Source organism: Thunnus albacares, chromosome 12, assembly GCF_914725855.1.
Source record: "Thunnus albacares chromosome 12, fThuAlb1.1, whole genome shotgun sequence".
Taxonomy (NCBI): domain Eukaryota; kingdom Metazoa; phylum Chordata; class Actinopteri; order Scombriformes; family Scombridae; genus Thunnus; species Thunnus albacares.
Window position 1 is genome coordinate 24,270,772 of NC_058117.1, and position 22,613 is coordinate 24,293,384.

Below are 22,613 nucleotides of genomic sequence, written 5' to 3' on the forward strand. Positions count from 1 at the left end.
TGGCAGGTTTTTTGGAGACAGTGAGCAGCTTGCCATGAATCCTGCTCATGAGTGGAATGATAATCATATTGTTTTGGGGGTTGAGGGGGGGCCTTAAATGTGTGCAACAGTTATTGATGCTGAGGATGGAGATAAACTTCAGTGTAAAAAGGCATAAAAAAAAAGAGTGTCTGGATGATACCAACAAAAAAAAAGAAGAAGAAAAGCTGTAATTGCAGGGTTGGATAATATGTTTTGGTATATTAAGTAGATGTGAAGTGAGTCTGACTAAAGGAGAAACCTCCAGAGTGAGTGAGAAGGAGGAGGAGGAGGGGAGGAGGGAGGTTGAGGTAGGGGGGAAAAGGGGGGATTCATGACTGACAGGCAGAAGGCCCTATGGGGAATGAGTAACGGAACAACTGGAGCTGGGAAACCCACCCAAAGGCAATTAAGGGTAAAGGACGACAAAAATATTTGATAAACTTTTTTTTTTTTTCTCTCTGTCTCTCTCTCTCCGTCTTGAACGGGGGAAGAAGAAGAAGAAGAAGAAGCTGGGAGATGACGATGGAGCTAGAATGAAAGACCCGACGGTGTTTGGGAAATATGTTTCGGAACAGACTGTGAGATATACTCAGCAAAGATTTATAATAAGGCATCAAGTCTTGGAAAAAGTTGCAGACTTGATCCGAGCGAGGAGAAGTCCTCATCGTGTGGAAACAGCGTGGAAAAGTTGCTTAAATTACACCCAAACCCTCTGAAGAGGAGGAATATTTGCGCAATGCCACGCACATAGGACGCGGCCAAAAGTTTTTTTGGGGGAATATCTCCGGGAAACTCTCATTTTTGACGCGCACCAAGGACGTTGAAGTCGACGCAGGGAGATAAGATTGTATCACTCTATCTTGTATCCTGTCCTTGCTGCCGGACGGCGATGGGGGCCGCGACGGGCACCGGCTGGGAGGAGGGAGAGTTCGAGTTCAAGTTGGTGTTTGAGGAGGACCCGCCGCGGCAGAGCCAGGGACCGTCCCCGGTGCGCACAGCCGAGCCGGAGAGCTCCGTTCCCGGGGAGGAAAGTGAAGTCGCCCTGCTGCACCTGGACTCCAGCAACAGCAGCTTGGGTTAGAGTCATTTCTTGGATAGTTGGATGTGTTGAAGATAAGGGACCCATTAGATAAAGGAGGTCTGACAGTGTGGCCTCTAATGCATGGGAACCTTTCTGTGTGTGTGTGTGTGTGTGTGTGTGTGTGTGTGTGTGTGTGTGTGTGTGTGTGTGTGGTCCAGGTATTCCTCATGTTGTGGGGACGTAAATCTGTTTACACAGTCATGTTGTGGGGATCGACTCCCTTATGGGGACAAGAAAGGAAGTCCCCATTTTAATAAGATCAATAATTTTAGGGTGAAGACTTGGTTTAAAGTTAAGGTTAGTTTAGGGTTATATTAAGGTTAGGGTTAAGTTTAGGCATGTGGAGGTTATGGTTAAGGTTAGGATAAGTCTGCAGGAAATGAATGTAAGTCAATGTAGTGTCCTCTGAAGTGATGGAAACACAACTGTGTGTGTGTGTGTGTGTGTGCTGTGATGAGGGCCTTCATCTGCATGCCTGTGTTTATGTGCAGTGTGTGTATGTGCGTGCTTCTTTCTGTAAGCATGTGAGTATAAGTATATTTTTATTGTGTATTTGTTTTGTGTGTGGTATGCATCTGACTGTGTGTGTGTGTGTATGTGTGTGTGTGAGTGTGTTCATATCTTACTGTATTCCTGTTTAGTGCATTTGTGTGTTTGTGCATGTGTGCGTGCAGCCCGAGACTCAATGTGTTTCTAATCAGCTGTGCGTGTGAGTAGAGTTAACAGCTGCCATCTGGGAAGGAACCTCAACCTCTGTGTACTGAACACGCACCACATACACACCTCCCTCCCTCTTTCACTCAACCTCCATCTCCACTACTTTTCACTCCACACACACACATACACAGACACACACACACACACACACATGCAAACACACACACACACACCTCACATCCCCACATCCACTCTCTCATTTGTTTCCCGCCTACACTGGCATACAGTCGTATTACCACACCCAATGCATGAAAGTGAGCTGCAGGAGAAACAACAGAGCAATTCTTCACTCTAGGTGACCAATTTTCACTTTTCGGAGATTCACTGAAGTTGGCTCGGGTCTCGTTTTAGCTGTTCTGACACTCTCACGTCACTCCTGATGTTCAGGATTTTTGCCCCCAGCTCTCCAGATCTCTTCATGTAAACATCTATGCTTTCCAACTTTTTGGGCTTGCATGTCAACTTGCAATCCCTGCTCACTGGTGTCAGTTCTGACTAGTTCAACCAAACAGTGAGTTGATTTATCTGAGTAACATTTAGAAGCTTAAACAGGAGAAATGCTAATTACTTCATGAGAAAAAAAACAATTAGGGAAATGTCAGAAAACAATCAACATGATTTTGTAGCAGAAATATATCTTCTTTTTTTATTTTTAGCTTTCCTTTACTGTTAATTATACAAAAACATTTTAGATTTATCTCAGGAGGCTTTGTGGCCCCTAAGAGGTTCAACTCAGGACACAGAGTGTATTATTTTAGATGTGTTAGACTTCAGATGAGGCTTCCCAAATAAGAAAAAGACAAACTGATTGTGCTCAGTAAGTCTGGTACATTTTGGTAGCAATACTAAATAGTTTTAAGGCCTTAAGAGGTCAAATTCACCTTCAATTTACAAGAAAAAGGCAACAAATGGAGCAAAATTTGAGAAAATGAAACATTATTTTGCAGCAGAAATACGTCTCTTTTGCTTTCCAATACTGATAACCATCTCTTGACCCCAAGAAAACATTACTTTTTGTGAGCTGAGGACACTGAATAATTTATTATTTCAGATCTGTTAGACTTCAAATTAGGCTTCTCAAAAAGAAAAAGACAAACTGATTGTGCCCGATAACAGTCAAGTAAATCTTTGTAGTAATAAACTCCTCTGCTGGTCTGGACACAGATCTGAAAAATTGTTTGATAAGTAGTTTTAAGAGGCCCGAAAAATATTCACCTTTAATTTACGAGAAAAAAAGGCAACAAATTCGAGAAAAGGAAGTTTTGCAGCAGAAATAAGTCTCTTTTGCTTTCCTATGCTTCAGATTCATTTCGTAATTCTCTGCGATTCAACTCATGCGCAGAATAAAGTAGACTGAGGCTACACAAAAGAAAATGACAAACTTATTGCGTTCAATAAGTGTTAGGTAAGTGTTCGTGGCTCATAAACTCCTCTGCTGCTCACAAACACAAACATTTAAATCATTGTTTCATGTGAAAAATCCACCAGTAGAAGAGTTGCCTCAGCACTGCAGCTTTAATCACTTGGAAATATTTTTGTTGCCAGGAAACATTTGAAGAGATTTTTCACCCCAAGTCTCTTAATTTGTTGGCAGTTGCTGTTGTGTGTCTGCTTTGCCCAAAAATTGCCTGTATGGCCCACCGCCACTGCAGAGCAACAATGATCGGTTGGAGCCTCGCTCATTACAGACTAACTACTGTTTGGCTTCGTGTGGAGGCCGACCACACCACGCTGGGGAAGTGTTGTGGTGAGGGTTGTGGCACCGAGGGGTCGTGTCCTCATTTGGATGCTTGTTTGGCAAAGTCCAAGAAGTTTTGTTGAGAATGTTTTCTGTGATTGAAAAAAAAAGAGGAAATGTAGACGTGCTCCAAATCATCCAAAGTCATTTTACACGGTTGTTATGATCAGCAGCGGAATTGGGTTTGTGATTCTTAGTGGTATAAGATTTGGATCAGTGACGTAACCGAATGTAAACGTTCGTGATGTGGTTAGAATTCCAGTTTTACCCCTGACTGAACGATTTGCGACTGATGCATGGAAAAAAGCCCAGTAATTCATAGAAAATGCATGGAAACGACTAAGTCAAAACCAAATATATGGCTGGACAGTGTATGAAACGCTGGAGGGTTTTTAATTTGTACCATCAGACATGGACATTGCAGCATTTTTAAGATGTTTGTTTTCATTTAAGTTTATTTATTTGTATTGCACATTTCATACAGTAGTTGTAACTCAAGGTGCTGTACACATCAGAAAAACTTAAAAATACTTAAAATACATTGCAGCAGATTTTGGGTGTCAACTATATGGTGCTGTTGTAAGAAGGGTTGAGTTAAGATTTAAGCTATTTTTTAAATATGTTTTATATATTATTCCATGTACCCACAACCTGAAAAATAGTTTTAATGCGATAACTATAAAGTTAATAATTAATGCTAAGTGTAAATTACCTCAATACAGTGTGTTTCATGTTGTTATATTGCTTTTATTTTATTTACTAGAACACAGAAGTGATTAATTTTAAAAAAGACATGTGACCATTGACTGTAAAAAAAACAATGGACATAGCCACAATGGTTTGTGGACCCCGTTTTGAAGTCTTGAGTTTGGCATTTTGACCGTTGCCATCTTGGTTTTTTGGAGCCAGAAGTGACCATATGTGGACCAGAGGGTGGAGCTGACCCCAATGCTAGCTGCTAGCTTGGTTAGCACGGTGCATCCACAGTCTATGGTTAACTGTGATATTGCTCATGCTAATGCTAATTTTAGCTAGCGAAAAACAGGCTTAAAACAAAATGTAATTACTGGTAAAACTGCACATCCGACTCCTTAGAGGGTCTTTTAGTACATCCAAATGCTGAATAAGACTTTTTAGGCAACCAAAGTGTTAAAATTAAATTTCATGAACTGAAAACATACTGTGAAATAGCAACAGCTACGCCTAAACTATTCTAATCTAGGGTTACGTTATGGAACATATGTAATCAACGTTGTCACCATGGTAGCAACTTCAAAACTCCCTCTCGTTTACTAACTGTGGATGTTGCCAAGCTGTCACTCCGTTCAAGACTGGCCAATAGAGATGTGTCTTACATCTTTCAGCGTAGGTCCCGCCCACGAAATTCAGTTCAACAGGAAGCAAAACTTTTGGATTTGCAAAAAAAAACTTTTGGATTCGCAAACAGATGTTTTTGATTCACATTTTAATCACAAATTTATTTTACTGGCAATAAAAAATTTTTGATTGCAATGTCGATAGTTTTACTCTCAAATCTATTTTTTCTGTTTGATGGCATAATAAAGACGCAAAAGTAACTCCATATTTCGGTAGGTAATAGTGGCACTATTCTCGCCTGAAATAAAATATTAAAACTTAATAAAGTGACATATTAACAGCCCTACAGTGAAAATTACAACAGTTTAATCTCCGCCGTTGCTGCTTGCTGTTAGTTGGTGCGAAACGCATTCTGGGTTACGTAGCTTGGACCACCTTCGGCTGACTACTGGTGTACCTTCATCACTCAGTTAGTGACTCAGTGATGGACAGACAATCATGGTTATAGGGATGGTCTTCCTTTGTGTCACAGACACAAAGTTTTTGACGCTCAGAAGTTTGAGAGATTATGGAATATAAAACCAAATTCTACTTTACTCTAATATTTTTTTTATATTTTTTTGCCCACAAACACACGTTTTTATTAATCTGGTATACAGTATATTTTCACATTTAGTATTTCTGAGCAGATTTTAGGAGCTTATCATTTAAAGCTGGAGTGCAGGACTTTTACATATAAATTAACGTCTTTTACATTCAAGCCCTTACCAAATGAGTTCACACAGTGCTGATTAAGCTGATCACTGCCAGGTAAATCTCTCTGTATTTCACAGTATACCCAAGTTTTTAAATCTGGTGTCTGTGGCGACTTTCCCACGCTGGTGCTCTGGTAATAATGCTTTTTACATCAACCAGCCATGATTGGTTTGTGACTGTCAACCAGGGCAGACTGTCCTCAGTGCTCCCCAACTGCGTCACGTTGCCAGGGCGGGGATGTAAACAGTGTCAGGGGTCTGCGGCGATGACCTTGACAGGGTTTATGTAATTACTTTCCCTGCCAGAAGGGGGAGACAAAAGTTCCACACTGCAGGTTTAAATATAATAAACAAAGAATGGTCTTACTATAAATACATATTCATCCTTTTAAGGTGAAATAAATATCAGTATGAATACTAAGACTAATAAATAATAAAAAATATAAGGAATAGTTTGACATTTTGAGAAATATTAGCTTAAATTAGCTTGACAGATATAGCTTGTGTGTATGTTTAATATGAAGCTACAGCCAGCAGCCGGTTAGCTTCACTTAGCTTAGCATAAAGACTAGAAACAGGGGGAAACTGCTAGCCTGGTTCTATCAGGAGGTTAGCATCAATGAAAAAAGGAGTGCTGGCACACTGACTCCAAGCTACAAAATGTATTCAAACAGACAATATTTTGATCCAAGTCACATCTTCATCAAATCAAAGTGTTTGAAGAGTCAGACAGAACGTACAAAACCTACCTGGAATCTCCACTGGTTGCTTGGCAAGAGAGTCACTGCACCGGGCCAAGAAATAGTTTGGCACATAACCCTCTGTAAAACCACAAATTGTCCTTTTTATACTTCAGTTTTTGTACAGATTAAACAAACAATAAATAACATCTCAATTTTAATGAGCTTTAAAGGTGCTGATATGTGGATTTTGTTGCATTTGGATAGAGCTGGCTAGCTGTTACCCCGTTTTCAGCCTTCATGCTAAGCTAAGCCAATTGGCTGCTGGCTGTAGCTTCATATTCACTGCACAGACATGAGAGTGATATCAATCTTCTCATCTAACTCTCGGCAAGAAGGCGAATAAGCATATTTCCAAAAACAGTTTCGTTAAATGAAAGTGACATAAATGCAGCACTTGTTTTTAAAGACACTAACTGTGAACTTCCAGGAGAGCACTTCCAACACAAGTTTCCCATATGGCAATAATTTCAGCTCAGTAAATCAAGGAAAATTGATGTGTAGTGAATGATGTAGACATGTTGATAATAAAAAAAAATGGATCTTTACTTACCACAAATTGTGTTTACAATATTTTGATTGACATCTAATGAGTCTTTCTCATGCCAACTGTGCAAGGAGAGCAGGTTTTAAAAGCTAGCTGTCATCATGCAGTTTCAGTATGAAAAAGGAGGGAGGAACATTAAAGGATAGGTTCACAATTTTTTGGGTGCCCATATGAATACAGAAAGAGGTTTTCCTTGCTGTAATCATTCTTCCTGTTCATACTGGCTATGTGCTTTCAATGTAAGTTATTGGGGACAATATTTTGTGCAAAAATGCATGTAAAAGTCTATCTAAAGCTAATATGAGGCTTCAGCCGTCCAAAGTAGTCAAATCAAGTAGATATCTATCTGTTACAGTCTTTTTAGTGCTAAAGACCCTCTTTTTGTCACTATACTTCCACCGCAGCTCAACAGGGAAAGCTGTCCCTAAAGCTGTTATTTTTGGAAGCTATGTTATAGTTGTGATGCTAACAGTGACTTCCTGTTTACATAGTTGGTCGCTTCTTATTGGACAGTGCTACAGATGTTTCCTGGCAACCAATTTACACATTATTTAAGTGTTTAGAGACATTTCTTAAGCTTTAGTGGTGCAACCTGATTTAGTGAATTACTAGTTTGAAACTAATTAGTAGTTACTAAGAACTTACAAAGGACTTTACACACAAACTTTGTGATGGATTTAGATACAGCAGGTGTAGTCCAGTCCAAGTACTCTTCCAGAGTTCTAGTTATTTATGAAAACAGTCTCATATATACGTATTTGTTGTCAATATCATGTTTTATCACATTCATTCTGATCATATTTTTCTATCAGTTACAGACAACCACCTGGCTGCCACTCATGTAGGCCACTCAATCAGCATCCCCAGCCCGCCACCCTCAGCCAATCAGAGGGCTGGGATGCATTCCCCGCCTCCACGAAGGGCCCCAAGCAGAGAGTTCAGTGGGACCTACGAGAGCCTGCCGGCACGCTCTGTACAGGTGAGTCAGCTTGTTTACAAGACCTGCTTGATTGAACAACAAACTAAATACAAAAAACACTACACACATTTTCCACTTTTATTACAACTACAAATTACATCAGTTACAAATCTGTGTGGCTTGTTGATTTTCTCCGTATGATCATCTCAAATTTTATCAGCAAGCTTGTATTAAGAGTTATTCCAGTTATTCAACACTGGAGTAGGGGCCATGCTCATGAATGAATATTTTAGCATTAAGCTATATCTACTCAGATGCACATTACTTTAAACAGAAACAGAAAGCCTACTAAAGGGCTCTGGATATATTTCCTACCTTTCAGACAGTCCATGGTTTCAGTTCATACCAGATCAAAATAAAAATCAATGTGCAGGGACTCGATTGAGACAGATAATCCATTACAGTGTCACGTTATTGTCACAAGGCGATGGGTTAGGGTTAGGTTTGTGTTTGTGTATTTAGCTACTAGAGTCAGCTGCTGAAAAGCATTAAATTCCCAGGTTATGTGGTAAAATAAACCTCGGGAGACTAAAAATAATCAACCGTGGACATTGGGAAATTTGTTAGATGGTTGCTGTTCATTTGCTCACTCAAATAAAAGTCTGTTTCATACAAGCGCTAACAGTCACAGCTGCTTGACCACATCATTATACTGACAAAATAGAAAGGCATGCGGCTAAATGCTCACTGCAATAGATTTTCTTAAGTATATTAAGTGAGTTTCAAGTGAAATGCATGGCTGCCTGAAATGTAGAAATCCTGTCCAAAAATCCATAATGTTTTTTTAAACTTTTGCTCGGACCGCAGAATATTAACTACAACCAATAATTATTTTCTTTAGTTGATCAGTTAATCACAGCTTCTCAGAGCCCAAGATGATGTCTCTGCTTGTTTTGTCTGACAGTGATCAGCAGTGAAAACCTCTAAATGTACTCTTTATTTACAATGATATAAGAGAAAAAAATCTTCACCTTTGAAAAGCTATAAACTAAAAACCTTTTCCTTGATATACTGATTGATTAAGTGACATATGAACACTAAGCCGAAGCTTAGAAAATGAAGCATCTCACTCTTTTCTTCCCTCCAGGTTTCAGAGTCTCGTGTGGTTGAGTGTCCGAGCATTCAGATAACCACCATCTCACCTGAAGATGACCCAGCAAACACCATCTCCAGTTACTGGGAAATGGGGGGCGGAGGTGGGTGGGACCGTGAGCGCCTCTACCTCCCCCTGCTGGACCCCTTTACCTATCGCGACAGATGCCCCGGCTCCCTCAGCCCGAGCCCCGCCTCCAGCCCGTCCTCCCGCGGCTGGCTCAGCCCGGCCTCCAGCTGTGACTCCCTGTTGGTGGAGGAGGAGGAGCTCAACGAGGCCGCAATCAATTTTGGGCTCTCGCCGTCCTCGAGGCCTACTTCGCCCGGGGGTAAGAAGCGCAGAAACTCCCCCCTGGCCTCCCCCTGTACTTCACGGAGGGGCAGTTACTCAGACGAACTGCAGGGGTGCAACCTCGAGGGCGGAGACTCCTCCCCTCAGTTACAAGCTCTGCCCAGCAGCTGTGAGCTCAGCATCCCTCAGAAAACCAGGAAGACGTCATTGGAGCAGGTGAAGATGCTTTTGTGGTTTTATGATATGAAAGATGACTGAAATATGACATATTTTTATATATACATAATTTTTTATTGCACTGTAGTGATACAGACAACTTTTTGTCTCCCAGTTGTCTCCAAGGGAGGTGGATCAGGAGCAGGCTCCAGGCCACAGCTCCCCCTGCCCGCTGCCAGAGACCCAGCAGACCAGGAGAGAGCCCCCCTCGCTGGGCATGGATTACCTCTCTGTGCCCCCTGCTCTGGCCTGGGGCAGGACCCGAGCCAGCGCCCACAGTCCTCTGTTCAGGCAAGGACACACGCCACCACATATATGATAATATCCAACAAAAATCACAGCCTGAAGTTCGCTATCAGTAATGGGTTCACTGAAATTACCAAAGAAAAAACAAAACAAAACAAAAAACCCCATTACATTTTAAAAATTCAGTAGCAGCGTTCTCTCCAGAAATAGTTACCACTACTCTTCTGATGTTGTTATTGAATTTTCTATTGATTTTCTTTTTCTTTCAAAACTTTATTTATTGCTTTTCCCAACAGATAACAGTCAAGTAGTATACCAAGCTTCAACCGAGACTCTTAAGTAATTACAAAACTGAAGATCAGAGATAAAAAGAAACAGAACACCCGTATCAAAAAGAAAACAAACAAACAAAACAAACAGATTTGGTTGTGTTGGAAAGAAAACATCTATATACTATGTGTACATATACTGTATGTGGGGTACACAACAATAAAACACAAAACAAATCATTTCAATAAATTAGGCAGGAATATTGAACATAGTCTGAGAGTTTGTCAGTCCAGGATGGCAGTAAAAGTTAGTTTATCAGTTTATGCAAAAACTGGTCCCCATATCTTCTTATCTATTCAACTTTTAAATGGCAATTTTCAGTTGCCATTTAGTTATTGAGCCCCATAAAATGGAATCCCATTCACCTTCATTAAGATGGTGAAGGAAATCTCAGAGACGGGTTGTCAAAACCAATGGAGGTAAAATCAAAGCCTAGATTCCACTAGAGATAAGTAAGTATGGGTGAAATTACTCTTTAAATATAGAATATCCATTTCGTCATCTGGTGTTTACTACTATTCTGTCCTTAAAGTGATGGAAGAGGAAGAGCTCAGTCACGGCATCATTTATAACAGTAAAATTTAAGACTGAAATCCATTAATTTCTTGAGAATTGCAACGATCAAAGTGTTCACACACTGAGGTGAAGTAAACCTGTGCAGTGTTTGTGTATAGAGTTTAACTTTGGTACATTTGACACGTGAATATGGGACGCTGACCAACTGCTAAACAACTTGACAGTGCAGATATTTGAGAGAACAGACAGAAGCAGGATCCAAAATTAGAAAACTGTTGTATTAACTGTTGCATCATCCAAACGCGTACCATCCTGCTTTGCCAAATGTCAATAGAGCGTTTGTCTACATGTCTAAGCTTCCAGCACTTTCTACTTTAAGATAAGACATTGATGTTTGAATTTGCAATATTATGTAAAGAAGCACAAATACATTTTGCTGTGAGCGGCACTAACTCAGAAGTTTTCAAGCTCACTTCCTAGTACTGTATCAAAATACTGGGTGATGCTACCTGCCATCAAATACTGTATATGCCTCCCAACTTGACTTTAAGAACATAAATAAATCTTTAATAACATTATTAGCTAAATACTGTTTGCTGACTTTCAAAAAAATAATCTATATCATTACGAGTTCTTGTATCTTGTGTTTAATTATGAAAAAAGAAATCCCCCAGACGAAGATTAAAAAACAAAGTATGCAGTTTTATGGTAACAAACTGTCTATCCTTTGAAGTAGTATTACCACAGTACATGTGTTTTTACACTAACAGTCAGCATTGTGAACAGAGTCTGAATTCATATTTACAAATTAAATGTACAATTTTAACAGTATTAATAAACACTTGTGCAGATTCACACCAAGTCAAAAGAAACATTTTAATCACCTTTAGGATTATTAAAAAAGTTGTTTATTGAGTCTGTTTTACACTTGTCATGTTTGCATGTGTAAATTATACATACAGTAAATGTTATTATTTGACCCACAAAACAGTTATTTATCTGCATCTGTTGCTCAGTGTTATGACCATGTTCAATTCAAGTAGGGCTGGCCGATTTGGACAAAATCAAATATCAATATATTTTTGACCAAATATCTCGATATCGATATTGCAACAATATTGTAGTGATGACTATTGGTGCTTTCACAAAATATTGATAACAACACATATCACAATATCAATTTAATATCAATACATTGCAAAGCCCTAAATGTAAGTTTAACTGTCTATTGATCCAATACACTTTCAGGTCAAATGCCCTGCCGCCACTCGACTGGCCGCTGCCGTCCCAGTTTGACCAGTACGAGCTGCGTATCGAGGTGCAGCCCCGTCCACACCACAGAGCGCACTATGAGACCGAGGGGAGCCGAGGAGCCGTCAAGGCTGCACCGACAGGACATCCTGTTGTTAAGGTGAAAACCAAACAGTAAAGATTTGTCAGAACAGTTTGTTACAACAAGGATTTTGTTTAGAAATGCTGCACGAATTGATAGATCTCTGCTATTTTTATATAAAATGTAATTTCTAATCAAATTGAGGTGGACATTTAGTTTGAATGTTGTGTTTTCATAATACTGGAACAAAGTCTTTGGACACACGTTGCGTCTCACTGCTGTTGGCCTCATCACAGTTTGATTTCGTCCCTCACACTGCGTCTCTCTGTGCAGCTGTGTGGATACACAGAGAGGAAGCCGCTCTCCCTTCAGGTTTTCGTTGGAACAGCTGATGATCGATCCATCAGGCCACATCCTTTCTATCAGATACACAGGTACTACACTGTATTTATATTTAAAAGTAAACTTACTACCGAGCATCTCTCTGTCGTGTGTTAATATTCAAGGCACACAACATCAGACACATCATCTGATCACTGTTCTGCTCTCGCTGTTGCATAACTTACAACCAGCTGCTTTTTGTGTCGGTCGAGGAGATTTACTGCACCTAGACTGTTCTGTACGTGAGCATCAGCTTAATGTACTTTAATGTAATTTAAAACATTTAATGTTTTAGTGCACTTTAGAGTAACAGAAGTCCATTCATTTAACTTCCAGATACAGTAGAAGACATGACATGTAGCAACTGTATGACTTACTTTATGCTAATCTGTGGCTCAGCTCCTTGTATCTTGACATCAGCAGTATATTCTGAAGTATTTTAGTAATTTTGACAATTTCCCCACTAAATTGCATGTATTTGTTCTTGTCATGGTTGGAGGTATGGATATTATATTCAGTGTTTGCACACCAAGTCAAAATGTAATCAAAGCAGCAAATAGAATATAAAAGTAAAGAGAAGATGCTTTCAAACAGCCATGAATAGTTTTTATCTATCAATTAACTTCATACAGAATTCAGTAAACATAAAAAACCTAAATCAAATCAATATTTTTTGTGAGCAGCTTTGCCTTTAAAAAAGCAGCAGTTCTCCTCGTTACACCTGCACACAGTTTTTCAGCGACTTGGCAGGTCGGTTGTTCCTGCATGTTGATGAAGTTGCCTCAGTTCTTCTGTGGATTTCGGCGCCTCAGTTGCTTCTGTCTCTTCATGTAATCCCAGACTGACTCATGATGTTGAGATCGGGGCTCTGCGGGGACCAAACAATCCGTGGCACAACTCCTTGTTCTTCTTGTTACTGAAGATAATTCTTTATGACTCTGGTTGTATGTTTGGAGTCGTTGTCATGCTGCAGAATAAATTTAGGACCAAATAGACGCCTCCCTGATGGTTTTACATAATGGTTAAGAATCTAAACATCTAAAATGCCAAAAACTTTTGCACAGTCACAAGTTCAGAAACTAAAGCTGTTCACTTTACAATGATATATAACAGAGGAAAGCAACAAAACTGCAACGATCAGTTGATCAATCAATCAGTCGATCAACATTACATTAATCAGCAACTATTTTGATAATCGAATAATCGTTATAGTCATTTTCTTATGACAAAACCTGCTGGTTGCACTTTACAGATTCTTTCTTTCTGTGTCATACATGATAGTGAACTGAATATCTTTGGATTTTGGATTGTTGATTGGACAAAACAAGACATTTTAAAGACAATTTACAGTAATTTTCTGACATGTTACAGACAAAACGATTAATCAAGAACATAATCTGCAGATTAATTGTTATATTTATATAATCGAAAATGATTGTAAGTTGCAGCTCTACATTTTAGCAGCTGTAACCCTCAAACGTTGGCAATTTCTGCTTGAAAAATGACTTAAATGATTAATAAATTATCAAAATTATTATTGATTATACCTGTTTATCCTGACTAGACTTTCTGGTTGCTGGAGCCTATCCTAGCGTGCACTTTTTGAGAGGCAGTGTTCACCTTGGACAGATTGCCAGTCTATCACAGATTTTTTTCCTCTCAGGGTGACGGGGAAGATGGTGGGCACCGCCAGTCATGAGAGCGTCCAGGCGGGAACCAAACTGCTGGACATCCCCCTCAACCCTGAGAACAACATGACTGCACTGTGAGTAGAAGAGAAGCAGAGGAAACATTTCCTCTACAGGCCCACAGGACAAAAACATCTTATTTGTGTGTGTAATTCAGCCTCTTACTACCGTTACAAGGTTGGTTGAAGTCTACGGTACACTTTTATTGGGCCAATAAGGAATATAATGTTAAAGAATGTGAAAAAACAACACTCAGCAGATACTGAAAATGCAAGTTGAAGTGAATGTGAAGCAGAAATGTGTTGATCAAACCCTCTTGAATACATTTAAGGTTAAAAAAAAAAAATCCTGTGTTGTAGCATCGACTGCGCCGGGATTCTGAAGCTGAGAAACTCAGACATCGAGCTGAGGAAAGGAGAAACAGACGTTGGGAGGAAAAACACTCGTGTCCGTTTGGTCTTTCGTACCCATCTCCCTCTAGCGCCCCCTGTCGCGCCTCCTAGCCGGGTCCTGGCTCTGCAGGTTGCTTCCCTGCCCATCGAATGCTGTGAGTGGTCGATCAGATGTTTTACAGACACTAAATTGCAAGGAGAATTCAGATACGCATAAAACTTAACAAAGCAGCATGTAAAAGTGTAAGATTTGCAGCGTGCTAAAGTTGGACGTGCTCAAATTCTACTCTCACTGGTTTTAAAATTAGGAACAAATTTAGTTACACTGAAGGTCATCTTGAATGTGACTCCCTCCCTGCCTCAGCTCAGCGTTCGGCACAGGAGCTGCCCGTCATCGAATCTGTCAGCCTCACTTCCTGTTCTGTGGAGGGAGGAGAGGAGCTCCTGCTGAGTGGCACCAACTTCCTGCCGATCTCCAGAGTCCTTTTCATGGAGAGAGGGACAGGTAAATGTCCACAGAGGAGACGCAGTCCTCTCCGATGTTGTTTCTGATCTTTTGCCTCTAATGTTTTGATTGATAAGTATCTGATTACGCAGTAAAGGTCAAAGTCAGAACTGAGATGAAGAGTGGGTGTACAAATTTGGCTTTCAAACAACACTGGAGTAAATCTTTTTTTTTTTTTTTTTTGCTATACAAACACAGACAGAATTCAGATATGATCAGCGAGTTTGAAAACACATTGCACAACAATTCAAGCTGTTCCATTTAGAGTTTATACTCAGTGTTTGAGCTCAGTATCTCAGTGTAAGAATGAACAATTCAAATGGATGCAAATCACTCAGTTATTAGTGTGTTAGTCAGGGAGTTTTCACACAGTCGTTCGGAGAAAAAACAGGGACTTAAGTACACAAGCGAGTTAATATAAATAAGCAAGTGACGTATACTACGACCAACTGTGTCAGTGACAGATTTTAAAGAGGTTTGATGTATAATGAAGTGGATTAGATGATGTCTGTATATAAGAAATGTCTAAACGTCATGTTGTTAAAGTGTCTCACCTAGATAGTTAGGAGTTTTCAGCATACTGAATACACAAGATTTTTATAATAATAATAATAATAATAATAATAATAATAATAATAATAATAATAATAATTTTATTTCTTTCAAGCATTAAAGCACAAAATGATTCTAGATTAAAATCAGAAACCCATGTAAGCCGCCTGTATGATGTACAAGAACATTAGAGCACATATATCTGGCAGCACTGAGCTCATACATAAAAGAAATGAATGTGCAAGTGCAAATTCAAATAAATAAGTTTATGTATATATAAAAAAGGAAAATGCAAATAAGAAATAAGCTCATATAGAGCAGATAAAATTTAAATAAAATAAATAAAAGACACATTTTAAAATTTTACATCAAACTTTGATAGATTTGATGGCATAAAATGATTAAACATTTTCACAGTCTTGGTTTGAGGGACATGAAGAGGATGAAAAGTTTACAAATCTTTTTATTATTTAATTTTTTTATTCTGGTTGAGGTGGAAAAAGGTTTTCACATCTTTATATTTATGGTTTAAACGCAGCAGTTCATTTAAAAATCTCACACCTGCCTCCAGTAACTTTTGTCATTTTTCTCATTTCAAGCCAAGGATGCTGTCAGTTATCAGTGGAGGCTGATTTGAGCTGGTTTTTGAAAGCTTTAACTTTTGGCTGCACTTCTGTCTTCGTGGGAGCAAATTACATGAATTAAACTGACTGTTTGTGTGCTTGTCCCTGATTCTACCTTGTGTTCTTATATATTAGACGGTAAATTACAGTGGGAGGAGGAGGCTCATGTCGACCGTGACAACAGTAATGAGGTAATTGTGTGTGTGTGTGTGTGTGTGTGTGTGTGTGTGTGAGAGCTGTCCAAGAATGTCCCAAAATCCAAACTGACCTTTAAGTCAGCAGATACAACCGAAGCAACCGACTGATCCTCTTTTTCCTTCTAGTGTTTGCTGTGTGTGAGGGTCCCCGCCTACAGCGACATGTCCGTCAGTCGGCCCGTGTCGGTCAGTCTTTACGTCTCCAACGGGAAGAGAAAAAGGAGCAGCACTCACTGCTTCAAATATCTGCCCAGTGAGTGTCCGATCCCGACTTTCTGTCTGTGTGGTTTTATGGTGGGTTTGTGTGATTGTAAATGGAGGTGGTTGAATTTTTCTTTCTACTGTACTATCGCTGATATTCAGTGGAGATTTAAATGCAAAAGATATTAAATATTTCCAGTATGGGTAGCTGCAGTGAGTTAGTCTGATTATCAAACAGAATTATCATTTCATTTCACTTAAATCACTATTTGAATTACTGAAACACCAGAAATGAAAGCAGCGATTCATAAGTCTAGAATCATAAAATAATCATAAAGTCACTCAGTTAGTTGGTAAATTAGTTTATTGACTTAAATATCACAATATAAACATGTAAAATAACTTAACATTGTCAAATAAAATGATTAGGTCCAAATAATATTCTATATATAATAGTACTCTGTTAGCACATACATAAAATTAGTGATATTTACTAAGTGTTACTGGAACATGCAGCACATACGTTTGTCTTTGCCTACACAGTAGATAGTAAATTGAGATCATTTGAATAAGGCTCAAATTGTACTTACATGCAAAAATGGAGCAATCAAATTACTTTTTATTACTTTATGTTAGAGCTTCACCTAAAGATTATTTTCATCTTCAATTAATCTGTTGATTATTTTTTGAATTGATTAATAGTTTTATCTGTAAAATGACAGAAAATATTGAAAAATGTCAATCGCATTTCCCCAAGTCCTAGGTGATGTCTGAAATGTATTGTTTTGTCCAGTCAGCAGTCAAAAACCCCAAATATTCAATTTACAATTTATATAAAACAATAAAGCAGCAAATCCTCCAACTGAGAAGAAACTAATTGAAAGCTTTTATACATGATATTACTCAACTTTTATGTTACCTTGATCCACCTTTTTTCAAATATATCCTCTTTTTTGTCAGTACAGTACAAAACATACTTTCCGGGTGGTAGTCTTCAGGTAACAAAGCACGCAAACACAGACAGAACAAGATTTGTCTCTAAGAAGGCAAAGATGTGGTGAACTCGGCAAAGACTGGTCCAACCACTCGTGTCCAAAATGTGGAAACCAGCAGACAGTCCCACATGAGGTGTAGAAAGGTGCCCGTAGAGCTCTTACATTTCCAGCATTCATTGCTTTGAATAAGAACAAGCTTTTTAAGTCTGACTGGAGTCCAATAATATCTATGAATTCATTTATAATGTATAAATTTGCTCCTACTATCTCTTACTGACCAATCCATGTTATGGACAATATTCTCCCAAAACTTCTTGTTCAAGCTCAGTATCCAGGTCCCTTTGCCGTACTGTTCTCAGACTCTCACTTTTACCATACAGAGCATTTGCTGCCATTGTGTAAAATATTGAGGATGATTTTACAATATCAGAAAGCTTTAGAAACTTTTCCTCCTGTCCTGTTTTGAAACCCATAGACTGTACACAGCTTCTTAATTGGAGGTATTTCCAAAAGTCCCCTTTATCAGTTAGATTATATCAATCCTTTTGCCCGTGATAGGAATAGTACTTGTGGTTAAACCCTTCATGTGCCATGCCCTCCAACATACTGTTTCCTTCCCTATCGCAGGGTTTTCCCATATAGATGAGTAACCTTGTCTATATTGAGACTGACCAAACATTTCATAGACCAGCTCTAAATATCCTGTGAGTGCTGAAGTAATAGATTAACGTCTCCTTCAGGAAGGAACTGTGATGGTTTTTGAGACAGAACATCTATAAATCTAAAAGGGGAGGTAAGCAACCTCTCTATCTCCATCCAACCCAGATGCGGACCACTCCCTGACCAGTGTTTGCATAGTTTAGCAATTTCAAAGGCAATATTGTATAATTCCATATTTGGCAATGCCAGTCCACCCCTCCCTCTAGTGGTGAACAGTGTATTCAGACTAATTCGAGGGTTTCTTCCCATTCCACAAGTAGTCCCCAACTACCTTATTGTACTGCTCAAGCACTGACACTGGAAGATTCAATGGAAGCATCATATTGACATAGTAAATCTTTGAAGATAACATCATTTAACTGTGTTTATTTCCCCCCAGAGAGATAAATTCAACATTTGCCACTTGGCAAAGCTATATCAATTTGAACAATCTCCTGAAAGTCTTTAGTCAAGAGGAGCTGAGCAGCAACCCAAGGAGATTGTTTTCTATATTATGAGCTCATTTCTCCAGCCATGAATTGTATTCTAACTAATTAAGTTTCAAGATATTTCAAATTTCTTATGATTAGCTTCAATGATGAGATTATAAACAACAACAAAATACTACTGTCCATAGCAAAACATGCATTGAGATATAAGAGAATAAGTAGGCTGGTAGAAATTTCTTATTGATTGATATTACTATTATTTACAGGGTGCTTGGTATTTGCACCGATTCACTCATTTTTATTCTTCCTGCAGTTATGTTCAAAGAGGAGGACCCGCTGCTGTCCCGGCCCCAGGTGCTGCCTCTGGATGGCGGGACCGTGTGTCCCGTGGGAGGTCAACCCAGAATGGACAGGGGCTTCCACGTGAGAGGCGACCCCATGGTGGACGAGAGAGGCCTGGGGTTCCACCTGCCCCCCTACCCCTCCACTTACTCCCCTCCGTGTCAGACCATCAGCTACCAGGAGGAGTACTGCTCTAAACCCGATGCTGCAGTGGAGGAGCCCGGTGGGTCCAGGGCAGCCTTGTCCGAGCGTCACCCCAGCTTCGAGAACCTGGAGCTGGGCTTCACCGAGCTCCTTCCCCCTCTGTACCCCCGAGGCCCGCAGCCTCCCTCCCCCTCCCCTTCCCCGTGGCTGGACTCACCCTACCTGTCCTCTTCACCCTCTCCTTCCCACTCCTCCTCTCTCAGCCCGTTCCCAGCAGGCAGTCCCATCTCCACCTCCCCTCTTCCCCCGATCCCCACCTCTCCTTACCCACAGTACTCTGCCTATCCTCAGGAGATGTGTCCCTCCCCTCCCTCCAACCAGAGCCCCTATCAGGACATCTGTCCAGCACCCTACTCCCATTACGAGGGCTGGGACCCCCAGGGAAGGGTGCTGGGGATGGGACATGGGGGAGAGAGGGATGCCAAGATTCAGGAGTGCCCCTTGGAGTTTACCAACTCTGCTTCTATGCACCACATTACATTTGAAGAAGGTGAGTTGCACATATTGATCACCATAACACCATAAGGTCTTAGTGACAGCAGCGTAGGATCAAAAACTCTTCACTTGAAAAGAAAACCAAAGAATCCTTGAACTCTTTAATAACACAACGTTTCAGTCCTCAGACCTTCATCATTCTACCCATGGTGCTATTTGTCTGCATGAATTTTTCCTGATGAAGGTCTGTGGACTGAAATTTTGTGTTACTAAAGTGAGTTCAAGTGATGGACAGAGTGTGGGATTCTTTGGTTTCTTCGATTTGAACAAGAAATGTGTAAAAATCTTTCAGTAAGTTCCTGTTGATTAACTAGGTGGCTGCATTACAGACATGTGCAGGACATAGAGAGACAAATAAATCACAAAAAAACTCAAACAAGTCATTTTTTCTATGTTTTTATGTACAGTATGTTTGTATGGATAAATTGATAAGCAGGTGGATGAATGGGTGAGATTGTAAACAGACTGGTGGATGGATGATGGTTGAATGAATGGTTATGTGCAAATCTATGGACATTTCATTGTCTGTGATGAAGGCACATTTTAAAGCTAGAATATCAAATTTTATTTCTTATTGATATATTTAATTATCATTTCTGAGACATCCCATGGTTTAAGAAGCTCCATTAAGAGATTTTATCAGGTCATATATGAAACATATATAAGTGATAAAAACTTTATCACATCAGTAAGTGAATTTATTTAGGTTATGTTTCCTGCTTTACACTCACTACTATATATTAGAAAGGAAAAGCAACACTTGACGCTCCGTCATTGTGGTCAGAGTTGGGACTTTACAGTTTTAAGCCTGTAATTTGGGTTTACTCTCTCCACCATCTTCATCAGTTATTCATGTGAAAAAAAAATACAAGTTTGGTCAATTGGTTGAAGCCTGGATGGCGCTGAAGGGGGACGAGCATGTGCCAGTGATTGCCTGAGAGATCTGTCTATCGACGCAACTGTGATCCATTAGAAAATGTTTTACAAGCCTCAATATCTACATAATTGCCATGGTTACCGCTCGATAACTTGGAATTCTATTTGGAAATCTTTACTCTGATTTTAATGTTCCTCCCAGTGATAAAAAATATGATTTGTACTTGTACATCGTGCAAACATTGGTCATTAGACTGGATATCTCTTAAGGTTTGAACTCACATCCCCCCTCAGCTCTGTGGAGATTTATAGCTTCTTTCAGCTTATCGTTTTCATTTTCTGGCGGTCGCCGCTCTTATCAGCCTCATTTCCAGTCGCAGCAGACAGCAGTTTTCAGTGAAAAAGCTTTAAAAAACCTGCTGTAAACTACCTGCTCAGCACCAAACTGTAGACAAGGGAGGAGTAAGAGGAGACATGTTATGTAGATGCTGCAGTTCCTGTTGCTATAACTCAACAAATACAGGTAGATTACGTATGTAAAGCCTCTGATTCTTGTGATTCAAAAGCCGAACAAACTGCACCAGCGTCACTGGGAGCATGAGATGAAATATGTAGCTCAAATGGATTGATGAACAGGATTGTGATTTTCTCCTCTTCATCCCTCCACAGTGACGGAGTACATCGGGGAGGACATCCAGTCTTACCAGTCGGGCTCACAGATGGACAACCAGCCAAACTGAGCATCAGTGCAGCTCAGCATCATTCTATCCCAAAACGCACTTAAGATGCATCGCTCCAGTTACATATTGACAGGGGAATTTGATTACCAGGACACTGTTGTAATTATGACCACAGGTAACTGTATGGTTTTATAAAGGGAAACAAATGTTTTTAACATGTTTTCAATATAAATTATACATGAAACCACTTGGATTTGTTGTTTTTTTATGTCTTTTTGTTGCAAAAACCAACATTACAAGTTGAATCCAGACTAGACTTTATTAAGAGACATTAAAAGATCCTATGAAGGAAGACATATTTTCTAAAATCTCTCTTAAATATGCTGGTATCTTTATCTTTGTGGTGTAAATGATTTCCTCTATTTCCTGAGAGTGTCTTTATTTTAAGATTTCACTAGAAGAAACTTCATCCATCCCGCAGTAAGAACACACTTCTCCGCTCAGTTCCTGGATGTGATGGAAACTTTTTGAGTAATGGTAACAGGATTTAGGATCCTGTGTAGCCAAATAGCAGCAATTATTTCAGTTTGGGTTTTTTTTTTTTGCAATGTCAGATTAATGTATAGCAGTTAAGTAGCAGTTGTTTATGAAATAACTTATTAGCAGAGAAAATGGCTAAAAATGGCTAAAAGTGGCTGCTGTTAACAAAAGGCCTCAGCGATCTTGTAGTTGCCAGAAGTTTATCTTATCTCAGTAGATGTGGAGTCTGCGGTTGGTGCAAAGATAAAGAGTTAAGACAAAGGACAGCTCTGTACAGCTGACCATCATGAAATGATGATGTGACCAGGCTGTGACTGTTTAAGCCGTTTGAAAGGTTTGTATGAGGAATAGTTTGTTAGATCCTCTTAAAACAGAGCAGGGTTTGTTTTGGAAGAACAGTGCCACCTGGGGGGTGTCAAGACCAGGACGCCTCCAACAGTCCTAAATCAGCAACTGTTTGAGTTATCACTCATCTTGCTGTAAAACTTCACAGGTCTTATTTTCTGCTTTGTGTACTTTCTCCACTAAAAGAGTGCGGAAATGAGAAAGACAGACAAAAGTCACAAAAACAGCATAGGCAATAAAAAATTCACCATCCTAACAAAAAGACCCTAAAGCAACGTTATAAGTTTTCTTGACAGTTTTATGGGTCTATATGGTTCGACACAGCCATAAATGGGCATGTTGAGAGGCTTGAGACCAAAAAAAGCCTAATGGTAAGGGATAGATGTAGTAGTTTGGCGTTGGTGTAGAGCTTTGAACATCTTTTAAGATGAACTTACTCCTGGAATCTGAAGCCATAATTTCTTCCTGACATTGACTTTTCCAGTTCCAACTCCTACTTTTCTCTCTGGCCACATCTCAGGAAAGATTG

At 39.6% G+C, this 22,613-nt stretch overlaps 1 protein-coding gene and 1 long non-coding RNA gene across 2 annotated transcripts; one reads left to right on the forward strand and one right to left on the reverse strand.

Annotated features, from left to right (window-relative positions):
- The first annotated feature begins 265 nt into the window (after positions 1-265).
- Positions 266-21,447, forward strand: nfatc4 (nuclear factor of activated T cells 4). The gene is made up of 13 exons (XM_044369257.1): positions 266-1,097; positions 7,729-7,895; positions 8,983-9,495; positions 9,611-9,786; positions 11,836-11,998; positions 12,254-12,354; positions 13,965-14,066; positions 14,349-14,536; positions 14,746-14,886; positions 16,197-16,252; positions 16,385-16,511; positions 18,916-19,638; positions 21,189-21,447. The coding sequence occupies exons 1-13, from the start codon at positions 911-913 to the stop codon at positions 21,257-21,259; spliced, it is 2,715 nt and encodes a 904-aa protein (XP_044225192.1). The 5' UTR covers positions 266-910; the 3' UTR covers positions 21,260-21,447.
- Positions 4,612-7,010, reverse strand: LOC122994527. The gene is made up of 3 exons (XR_006406613.1): positions 6,923-7,010; positions 6,379-6,450; positions 4,612-5,928 (listed from the first exon to the last, which is right to left on the reverse strand). It is a non-coding gene; the product is annotated as an uncharacterized LOC122994527 (long non-coding RNA).
- Positions 21,448-22,613: the final 1,166 nt, after the last annotated feature.